This window comes from Oryza sativa, chromosome 5 (genome assembly GCF_034140825.1).
Source record: "Oryza sativa Japonica Group chromosome 5, ASM3414082v1".
In the NCBI taxonomy this organism is placed as follows: Eukaryota; Viridiplantae; Streptophyta; class Magnoliopsida; order Poales; family Poaceae; genus Oryza; species Oryza sativa.
Genome location: NC_089039.1, coordinates 19,768,540 through 19,780,228, shown reverse-complemented (window position 1 = coordinate 19,780,228; position 11,689 = coordinate 19,768,540). Strand labels below are relative to the sequence as shown.

General features: G+C 51.4%; 1 protein-coding gene across 1 annotated transcript; it reads right to left on the bottom strand.

Moving 5' to 3' along the window:
* Positions 1 to 111: 111 nt before the first annotated feature.
* On the bottom strand, positions 112 to 11,472 carry LOC107281033 (uncharacterized). Its single transcript, XM_066310658.1, has 4 exons — positions 9,772 to 11,472; positions 9,526 to 9,668; positions 9,396 to 9,454; positions 112 to 9,325 (listed from the first exon to the last, which is right to left on the bottom strand). The coding sequence occupies exon 4, from the start codon at positions 9,133 to 9,135 to the stop codon at positions 8,560 to 8,562; it is 576 nt and encodes a 191-aa protein (XP_066166755.1). The 5' UTR covers positions 9,136 to 9,325; positions 9,396 to 9,454; positions 9,526 to 9,668; positions 9,772 to 11,472; the 3' UTR covers positions 112 to 8,559.
* Between the last annotated feature and the right edge of the window lie 217 nt (positions 11,473 to 11,689).

The window sequence follows — 11,689 nt, the reverse complement described above, 5'->3', positions numbered from 1 at the left end:
AGTAGTCGATGGAGGGGGATATCTTCCTCTGAATATCGATTCCCCTGGTTTTCTTTATAATAAACAGTTATTAATCCGTTTAGTATAGTTATTACTAATATTTTAAAAAAAAATTGAGGAAAAAAAAGACTCTAGCCATTACCTGAAATATTTTTTCTAGAAAACAACCATTTTGTAGAAAAAGATTTAAATCTCGAAAAAAATGCCCCACGTTCCAATTGAAGGGTATTCAGTAGTCACTTTGTTATTCTGACAACTTTCTAAAATCCGAAAAGGGAGTTGTCAGGGTTACGGGTCAGGCATACCCCCTACCCTTCGATATACGTTACGTGTCGACATGGCATACCCACGCGCACGCGGATATTTCCTTTATGATCTAAGGAAACCTTTCACGAAATCAATAGACGGGAAAAGTCCTTCTCGGATAAGAACCGGGTTACCTACGTATCGTGCTAGGTCTGGTATATTCGAGTCCTACTCGAAGAGCACTAGACCTGCGATATAAAAGGGACCCCCCGAGGAGGGCATAGGGGATCGAATCTCAGAGCCAACACAACCCACACAGCCTACGAAGCCGGAGCCTGTGAGGAGCCAAGTCGTCGAGAGCTAGTCGAATCAACTCGACTACAATCTCGCCGGATCTGACAAGTTCCATCTTTTCCTTTGTAACCTGTGTTTTCCACCATATAATCCCATATCAACTGGATTAGGGCTATTACCTGTCAAGGAGCCTGAACCAGTATAATTCTTATCTTTTGATTGCTCGATGTCGTACTACGTAGATCCTTGTACCAGCGTACCCCAATACCCTCTATATCCGGTCTGCGGGTATCACCCGTCGACAGTGGCGCGCCAGGTAAGGGCACTTGGTACTCAAGGTTCTACTACTATGCCATCAAGCTTCGTCGACAACAACGTCAACACCAGCTCCAGCCAAGCACTCTCAACTTCAACAATGCTGGTATGGACTCAAGTCGGCGAAATCGTCTTCCCGGTTTACACCACGATGCCGATCTCAATCGGTCCTTCAATGACTGAAAACGAGAACGCAGTGGCTACGAACCAAGACGGCTCTATGTCGAAAAATCCACCCGTTGAAACGGAGAATGGATTACCGACTACATCCAAACTCGGGAAGGATTCTGATGCGGCCAAGTCTTGTCCCTCCGACATAAATCACGGGCCGACAAAGATGACTTCCGAAGCTATCAGGTCTTGGTGTCCTATCCACAAAACCAAGAAACATACCCTTCAAGATTGCTGGGTATTCATCAACGTCCGTGCTGAACTTCGCGCCTGCAAAGAACGTGGAATTCAGCGTATTTCTCCAACTCGGGATGTCTATTGTCCTATCCAAAAGACAAAGAATCACGATCTCTCGAGCTGCAAAGTTCTCCTCGGCGCCATGAAAACCCCGTCTCCTAAGTCATACGTCCCCGTCAGGGATAACGGCAAGGAACAGGGAGCGACTCCAGCCTCAGATCGATTCGTTGGGGTAATCGATCTCGATCCTCACGAACCATCGGTCTTACATCTCCTCGAAGACTACGGGTCATCGACAACAAGTGCGCCGCGGGAGGTACTAGTTATCGATGACGTTGGCACGACAGCGCAAGCCAACGCAGAAGCGGCGAATCAATCGATTACTCCAGCCCAGCACATCAGGGCTATTCAAGCTATACTGAGGGAAACTCCTTACGATCCCGTTCTGAACGACGACCTCGAGCGTTGGACAGAACGATTACGGGAGTCGGTGACCAACCTCAGCAATGCATTCGAAGAGGCCGTTACCGCGGCACACCAAGATCAGCCACCAATCGGCGACCCCAATGGTGAAGATCCGGAGCGGAGGGAATCGCCTCGACAGGCTACCCCTCCACCTCGTGGCACTGGCGATCTTCGAGATCAAATTAATGGTCGCCGAGAAGCACGGCGCACACGGGATGACGCAAATCGCTCTCGGCGTCATGTTTCTTCACGGCGCCATGATCGAGGAGACCGCCCAAACGAGGACCGAGAATGCAACGATCGCGAACGGCGGGGGCCAGACAATACTGGTCATGGCCGTCGCCGCAACGACGACGACGAAGGAGATCGGCGTCGAAATAACAGCGAGAGACAACGACAAGATTCCTGGGATCCAGGTCGTCATCCTCGTAATCGTACGCCGGAGCCAAGCGACCCATCGTCATCGTCATCATCCGCGTCCTCTTCATCATCAGACAGACATCCACGAAGGTCACGCGACCGCCGGCAACCCACCGCCCCCAGTGCTGGGTGTAGAGCTTTTGGTCGTTCCCTACGTGATGTCTGACGGCCTGAGAGATTCCGACCCGGGGCCATTGAAAAGTATGATGGGAGCACCGACCCGGAAGAATTCCTTCAAGTCTACTCGACAGTGCTTTATGCTGCCGGAGCAGATGACAACGCGTTGGCGAACTATTTACCAACTGCGTTGAAGGGTTCTGCACGTTCATGGCTAATGCATCTTCCTCCCTATTCAATCTCTTCATGGGCAGACCTGTGGCAACAGTTCGTCGCCAATTTCCAAGGAACATACAAGCGCCACGCGATCGAATACGACTTACACGCGCTAACACAGAACTCAGGGGAATCATTGAGGGAATACGTTCGGCGCTTCAACGAGTGCAGAAACACAATTCCCGAAATTACCGACGCTTCTGTAATTCGCGCCTTCAAGTTCGGTGTCAGAGATCGCTACACTACCCAGGAGTTGGCGACAAGACGCATCACAACTACTCGAAGATTATTCGAGATCGTTGAGCGGTGCGCCCATGTGGATGACGCGCTAAGACGCAAGAACGACAAGCCGAAGACTGGGGGAGAGAAGAAACCAACCGCAGACGCCTCTGAGTCAAATAAGAAGAAAAATCGCAAAAACGGGAAAAGGAAAGCTCAAGCGGAAGTCCTCGCAGCAGAATACGCGAACCCTCCCAAGCGCCCAGACCCACAAGCCAGCGATACAAAAAAATCATGGTGCCCCATACACAAAACGGACAGACATTCTCTGGAGGATTGCCTTGTTTTCAAAAAGTCGCTCGAGAAGCACATGACGTTTGAAAAAGGCAAGCGAGTACGCGTTGTCGAGAAGAACGAGGAGACACCTCCTCACGAATCGGATTCTGCGTACCCAGACTCCGACCTCCATGTCTCACACATCTTCGGCGGCTCCACAACGTACTCCTCCAAGCGGGAATACAAGAAAGTGGAACGTGAAGTCTATTCGACATGGCAGGGGGCTGCACCCAAGATGAAGTGGTCTGAACAGAGAATAGAGTTCTCGGAGGAAGACCACCCCAAGACCTCTGTTAGCCCAAGACGATATCCGATTGTGGTCGAACCCACTATTCGGAACATCAAGGTAGCACGAGTTCTCATCGACGGTGGCAGCTCGATCAATCTCCTCTTCGCCAGCACTCTGGATGCAATGGGAATTCCACAAAGTGAGTTGACACCAACCGATCAACCCTTCCATGGAATTACTCCCCAATCATCGTCCAGACCTCTGGGCAAGATTACGTTGCCCGTGACTTTCGGCCAAGCCAACAACTTCCGAACAGAGCAGATCACTTTCGATGTCGCTGAATTCGATACAACTTACAACGCCATCATCGGGAGAACTGCACTTGCGAGGTTCATGGCCACATCCCACTACGCATATCAAGTGCTCAAGATGCCGGGACCGAAGGGAACAATCACTATTCAGGGGAACGCAAAGCTGGCGGTGCAGTGCGACAGGCAGAGCCTCGACATGGTCGAGCAAACGCCCACCCCACCCGCCACGTCTGAGCCACCCAAGAAAGTGAACAAGCAAAACAAGGCGCCCAAGCCGGACGGCACCCATCAAGATCGTTCCGCTCTCCAGTGCTAACCCTGACAAGACTGTCAAAATCGGGGCTACACTAGACGAGAAAATAGGAACTCGCGCTCATCACCTTCCTCCGCGATAATGCCAACGTGTTTGCTTGGCAGCCGTCCGACATGCCGGGGGTCCCCAGGGAGGTGATTGAGCACAAACTTATGGTACGACCCGATGCCAAGCCAGTAAAGCAGAGACTGTGGAGATTTGCACCAGACCGAAAACAAGCCATACGAGAAGAGCTCGACAAACTTCTCAAAGCTGGCTTCATCAGAGAATTACTTCATCCAGAGTGGCTAGCCAACCCAGTCATGGTGCGGAAGGCCAACGGAAAATGGAGAATGTGTGTCGACTTCACACACCTCAACAAGGCGTGCCCCAAGGATCACTTTCCTCTCCCCCGAATAGATCAGTTGGTGGATTCAACAGCCGGTTGCGAGCTATTAAGCTTCCTCGACGCTTACTCTGGCTACCACCAAATCAGCATGGCAAAAGAGGATGAGGAGAAGACAGCGTTCATTACGCCGTTCGGGGTATTTTGCTACGTTAAGATGCCTTTCGGACTGATAACCGTCGGAAATACTTTCCAGCGCACGGTCCAGGGCACACTTAGCAACCAGCTTGGCAACAACGTCGAGTCTTACGTTGACAACATCGTTGTCAAGACCAAGACAAGCGACTCATTGATTGACGACCTGCGGGAAACGTTCGACAACCTCCGACGATATCGCCTCATGCTCAACCTAGAGAAGTGCACATTCGGAGTACCGTCGGGCATGCTACTCGGATTCCTTGTTTCTGGCAGAGGAATAGAGGCAAATCCCGAGAAGATCAAAGCAATCGAGAACATGAAGTCGCCCACAAGACTCAAGGAGGTACAAAAGCTAACCAGATGCATGGCAGCATTAAGCAGATTCATCGCTAGGATGAGAGAACGAGGACAGCCTTTCTTCGCTTTGTTGAAGAAACAAGACAAATTTGTATGGACACAGGAAGCCGAAGAGTCATTTATTGCACTCAAGCGCTACCTATCAAACCCACCTGTACTCGTTGCTCCCCAACCTAATGAAGAATTATTTCTTTATATTGCCGCCACACCATATTCCATTAGCACTGTCATTGTAGTCGAGAGAGAGAAAGTACAACGACCAGTTTATTACGTCAGCGAAACTCTCCATGACGCAAAGACAAGATACCCACAGATTCAAAAACTGCTCTACGCAGTCATCATGACATCAAGGAAGCTACGCCACTACTTTCAAGCCCACAGAGTCACAGTTGTCTCCTCCTTCCCCCTTGGCGAAGTTGTGAGAAACAAAGACATTGTCGGCCGCATCGCAAAATGGGTAGTCGAGCTAAGCCAATTTGATATCCACTTTGTGCCGCGAACAGCCATCAAATCTCAGGTACTCGCCGACTTCGTGGCCGATTGGACCATGCCAGATAACAAGTCAGACAACCAAGGCGACAACGAGACATGGACAATGGCGTTTGATGGCGCACTCAACAGCCAAGGAGCAGAGGCAGGATTTATCTTGACATCTCCCTCCGGAGATCAATTCAAGCACGCAATCCACCTCAACTTCAGTGCAACCAATAATACTGCAGAATACGAAGGACTACTCGCCAGGATACGAGCTGCAGCCGCACTTGGGGCCAAGCGACTAATCGTCAAAGGGGACTCTGAGCTAGTCGCAAACCAGGTGCACAAAGACTACAAATGCTCCAATCCCGAGTTATCCAAGTATCTTGCAGAGGTCAGGAAGCTAGAGAAGAGGTTCGACGGGATCGAGGTCCGACACGTCTATCGCAAGGAGAACGTCGAGCCAGACGACCTAGCACGACGCGCATCCAGACGAGAACCGCTCGACCCCGGCACCTTTCTCGACGTCCTGACGAAGCCATCGGTAAAAGAAATTAACGGTAAATCTGGCCCGAGCACCCCCGACATTAGCTCGGAGGTCACCGAGGCAGAACGTGCCGTTGCTGACATCGAAATAACAGACGACTGGCGCACCCCATTAATCAAATTCATCAGCAGCGAGGAATTGCCCGAGGATGATATAGAGGCCGAGAAAATAACCCGTAAAGCAAAGATCTACTGTATGGTCGGTAACGATTTATACAAAAAAGCACCAAACGAGATACTTTTCAAATGCGTCTCCCTCGACATACATGAAGGCATATGCGGGTCATACGCCGCCGGTTGGACATTAGTCGGCAAGGCCTTTCGACAAGGGTTTTTCTGGCCAACCGCCCTTAAAGATGCATGCGACATGGTCCAGCGATGTGAAGCCTGTCAATTCCATAGCAAGCACACAAAGCTACCTGCACAAGCGCTCCAGACAATCCCTCTGACTTGGCCGTTCTCGTGCTGGGGGCTAGATATATTTGGGCCATTCCCACGAGGACAGGGCGGCTATAGATTCCTATTTGTAGCGATCGACAAATTCACCAAATGGATCGAAGCACTACCCACTGGGGAAATCAAGGCCGACAACGCCATTAAGTTCATCAGAGGGATATTCTGCAGATACGGACTACCGCACTGCATCATAACCGACAACGGCTCTCAATTCATCAGCGCCGACTTCCAGGATTACTGCATCGGTTTGGGAGTCAAAATATGTTTCGCCTCGGTCTCTCACCCTCAAAGCAATGGACAAATCGAAAGGGCAAACGACATAGTACTACAAGGGATAAAAACCCACGTCTACGACAGACTCATGTCACAGGACAAAAAATGGGTTGAAGAACTCCCATCAGTACTATGGGCCGTACGCACCACACCAACAACATCCAACAAGAAAACACCCTTCTTCCTTGTGTACGGCTCTGAAGCCATGCTCCCTGGCGAGTTACGACATCAAAGTACACGAGTACAGAAGCATTCCGACGAGAACCAGGAGGAACAGCGAGACATCGATGTAAACCTTCTCGAGGAGCATCGTGAGCGAGTTGCCGTTCGAGCAGCTAGCTATCAACAAGCCCTCCGCCGTTATCATGAGAAGCGCATCCGAGCACGCATACTTTCGATCAGTGACTATGTCCTCCGACGAGTTCAAACCCAAGCAGGGTGAAACAAACTCTCACCAAAATGGGAAGGACCCTACACGATCACACAAGTCTTGCGGCCAGGCGCATTCAAAATCGCAGACGGCGACGGTCGCGAATTAGCAAATTCGTGGAACATTGACCAACTACGTAAATTCTATGTATGAGTCAATAACGCCGTACCTGTAAGCACCCTTACAGTATCAATAAAGCCTATTTCTAGGTTTCATACCACGACCAAAGTGTTTTCACCCGACGATCCCTTACTCTGATAACACCTAGTGTTGAAACCTATCCTTATGACCCTTTACGCCGTCTCGACAAGGCCTCCGAGGAACCTAAGGGATCTTCGGCTGGGGACGCCCAGAGCCGATAAGGCCTTGTCAGATCCTTCAGAGACAAAAGACCATGTAAGATTTGGTCGTGTAAGAGTTCTCGCCGTACGTATTAACCAAGCCGTGTACTCGGAAATCGAGCTTTCCAACTTCACGGCTGGGGGCTAGGATCAGAGCTTATTCAACCAAGGCAGATCAAGTGTCCAAGAGCCTTATCATCCGAGAAAATTTCTCCGACGACAAGGCTGGGGGCTAGGGAGAGTGTATGACTCAAACGGCCGAGGTCGTTAACTGAGAACACACTCTAACACATAACATCCAGAGTAAGATGCGTTTGTTTAAGGAATATTTCTTTATACACATAATAATTCTTACTGTTTTTGACATAAATCTCCCACTACATTACACTTTTTCCTAAGACATCTGTAACAGGCCACGAGTACTACCAAGAGGGCCAATGCCAGTCCATAGACTGGAATACCTTCTCGGCTAATGGCGACATCGACCTCGCAAGGTGGTCTATCTCCGCCGGAGTCCTCCGAGAACGAGCAAACCCTTCATGGAGGAATTCAAGATCCAGGCGCGGGCGGTGATCTCGCAGGCAAGCTAGTACATGTCCTCCGGCATATCGGCTTGCTCGACGACACTCTTGCTTCAAGGCCTCGTCAATACACTTGTCGATGCCATCGAGTTGGGCACAGGCCCCGTTGAGCAACGAGATGTACCTGGCCGCCGATTCCTCAGGATCGCTGCGGACTACTCGAAGCTCCCTGCATACCCGGGCCATTGAGGTACAGCAACTCTTTAAATATGACGCAAACCACACCTCGCGGCCTCGGAGCGTTTCCACGGCTTGCTCTTTCTTCATGACTAGCATGGTTCTCTCGAGTTCCGCCACTTCAAATTTCGTCTTCCAATATTGGATGCGACGATCTTGGGTTGCAAGGGCATCCTCGAGACCTGCTAAACATAACGACCACTAAGACAAGCTGGAAACCACTAACCCAACACGGAGTTAAATAGGCTACTCACTTGAGGTGGTTGTCGTCATCTCGACCTCCACATCAAGAGTTTGGTCCTCGACATCATGTGAGACGTGTGGTTCAAATTCGAATACCGGAATTATCGCCAGTGACTCAGGCTGCCCGCGCTGCTGGACATCCTCGTCATCAGCATCTCTACAATCGACAAGAAAAACTTCCGAGATCAATATTGAACAAGGATGGTAATCATATGCACGAAGGCAACCAGAGTTCAAGATTTACAAATGACAAAAAAATACAAGAAGTCCTACTCTTCAAAAAGGGGGAGGACAGACTCCCCCAGGTCACTGACTTCTTCCATCACCTCCTTACGTGTGTCGCTTGCCACCCCCTGATCCAAGATCTCACACAGATCGAGTTCAGGGCGCGACAACTTTACACATGCGAGGACGTGACACGCCCCGGTGTAGATACCGTTGGACGTCTCCTCCGCGATCCTGGCCATATGCTTGGAGGGGATTTCCCCCATCGCCGTCGCCAGCTCCGCAAGAGAAGAAGTCAACGAGAACTCATCGGGGTTCACCGGGATCGTAGACTTAACGCCGCACTCCCTGGCGAGCTGGTGGAGGCCGGTGTAGGTGACCTGCAGCGAACCACGGATCTCGGAGAGATTGTCTCCAAGTTCCGACATGCGGTCCTCGAGCCCTTTGCGATGGCGCTCGTTCCCGGCCACCAGCTCCCTCATCTTGGCGAGGTCCTCGCGGGCTTTAGCCAGTTCCCGCACCAACCGCTCGGCACGCGCGTTTGCCGCCGCCGTCTCCGCCCTCGCCTCTGAGATCTCGCGGCCGATGCCTCGAGCACCAGCTTCGAGAAGGCGCCCCATTTCAACTTGGAGCTCCTCCCAGGTGAGGACGGCCTCTGGCAGACTACGACCCCCAGCGGGATCGCTGACAGGGCCGCTTGGCGTCGCCTCCCGACTCCCGACCACGGGCACGACATCTGTCGACACCGTGGTAGGGGATGCGCTGGACGTTCCCCCAAATTTGGCCCAAGCAGCCTTCGCCCGCGCCTCCCTACAAACGACCACGAATCAAAACTCCATTTGAACAGAAGACACGAGAATCCAAAAATCTGTTTACTAACTTCTCGCCGATCGTCACAATGCGCTGACGTCGCGGAGGTGGAGGAGACGCGTCGGAAGCCTGCAAGACAACCAATGTAGAGTGAGAATAAACCTTCCTTGCTACATAACCTAGCGACAAGGTGAAATTACCGAGGGAGTTGCTGCCTTGCGGCGATGTCCGAGCACAGACGAGAATTTCCTCGCCTTGGTCGGAGCTTCGCCACCACTAGTGGTGGCAGCGTCAGACGCCTCCTTGACGACCTTCTCCTTCAGAGGTGCCGCCACCTGATGATCTGCGAGCGGTCCGACGACGTCAGTCAAAGGAAGGGCCTACGCTAAATCATCTCATAAGCTGATTTCGAGCAGAGAAGGCGGGACGCTATCGAATGAACTCACATTGATCGCTTCATCGCGCTCCGTCGCTCCCTTTTCACAAAGGGGCGCGGGGATGTCGCTCGCCGTGGTCGGGCCGCTGATCATCACCTGACCAACACGCCGCTCCACGGCTTCGCCGCTCAGACCTGTCAAAAAGGAATCAATTTTTGATAAGTCGAAGAGGAACGCGAGTACAAGCATGTCTAAATGAATGCGAGAAAGATACCCCGAGGAGAAACCCGGGTCGCGTCGTCTGGCCCATAATAGTTATAGGTCGGATGGGCCCGACCCTAGAGCGGCTGGATTCGCCTACCGACGAAGTCTGCGACGACTTCATATCCCGATAAGCCCCGTTCTCGGAGATCATCGATGATGTCGATAAATGATTGGAGAGAGGGGGTCAAGGGGGGCTTGGCGGTCCAGACCGGAATCTTGTCCGGTTGTTCCTCGGGAATAACGAGGACCGGATTTGAATCCTTGATCTCAAGGTAAAACCACCTGTTCCGCCATTTGCTGAGAGAAGAGGGACACTGGAAGGGGACATAACGCGACTTCATGCCATCACGAAGTCGGAACCCGACGCAACCGGATACCCTATTGGATTCCATCCAGCGCAACTCGTAATAAAAGCGGAACAGATCAAGAAAGGGCTCTACCCCAATGTAGGCCTCACAAAGATGCACAAAGACGCTAAGGAAAGCAATGGAATTGGGGTTCAAGTGTAGAAGAGAAAGCCCATAGAAATTCAAAACCAGTAGAAGGAATTCGGAGGGTGGAGGGAGAAACCCGCAGACAACATAATCTTCGATCGTAACCATACGACCTAAGATGGGCTGAGGATTAGTACCTCCTGCTTCCCTCTCTGCCTTTTCACGGCCAGGAAGGGCGCCGTCCTCTTGGAGCTTCTTCAGGGTCGCGCTGGTGGAAGCCGACTTGCCGAGATCCATCGCTGCTGGAAGATCGCCGGAGATGGACCTAGAGCTGGTGAAGCTAGGGTTCTTTACGGCGGCGGAGAAGGCGAGGAGTGCTAACAGGCGGTGTGTTTGACGGAGTTGGCGGACTTACAAATGCGCACCCAAAATCCCTTTAAATAGGCGCACCCCCAACGGTGCGAATTCCAAGGAACTGAGAGAAATCCCCGCCGGAAATTTCTAGGTCCGTTACGCGCGGCAGTTTTTGGACTTCAGTTCAAAATTCACTCGTGACCGTTGGGCTTCAAACGGTATGCTCGATTACACATCATCTCCGCGGTTCTCGCACCCGGAATGATAACGTTCTCGACATCCGAAGTCGCGAATGGCCGCACGAGTTTATTTTTGAGCAGAAGTCGGGGGCTACTGTCAGGGTTACGGGTCAGGCATACCCCCTACCCTTCGATATACGTTACGTATCGACATGGCATACCCACGCGCACGCGGATATTTCCTTTATGATCTAAGGAAACCTTTCACAAAATCAATAGACGGGAAAAGTCCTTCTCGGATAAGAACTGGGTTACCTACGTATCGTGCTAGGTCTGGTATATTCGAGTCCTACTCGGAGAGCACCAGACCTGCGATATAAAAGGGACCCCCCGGGGAGGGCATAGGGGATCGAATCTCAGAGCCAACACAACCCACACAGCCTACGAAGCCGGAGCCTACGAGGAGCCAAGTCGTCGAGAGCTAGTCAAATCAACTCGACTACAATCTCGCCGGATCTGACAAGTTTCATCTTTTCCTTTGTAACCTGTGTTTTCCACCATATAATCCCATATCAACTGGATTAGGGCTATTACCTGTCAAGGGGCCTGAACCAGTATAATTCTTGTCTTTTGATTGCTCGATGTCGTACTACGTAGATCCTTGTACCAGCGTACCCCAATACCCTCTATATCCGGTCTGCGGGTATCACCCGTCGACAGGAGTATCTGAATTCTCATTTTCAGAGTTTTGCTTGT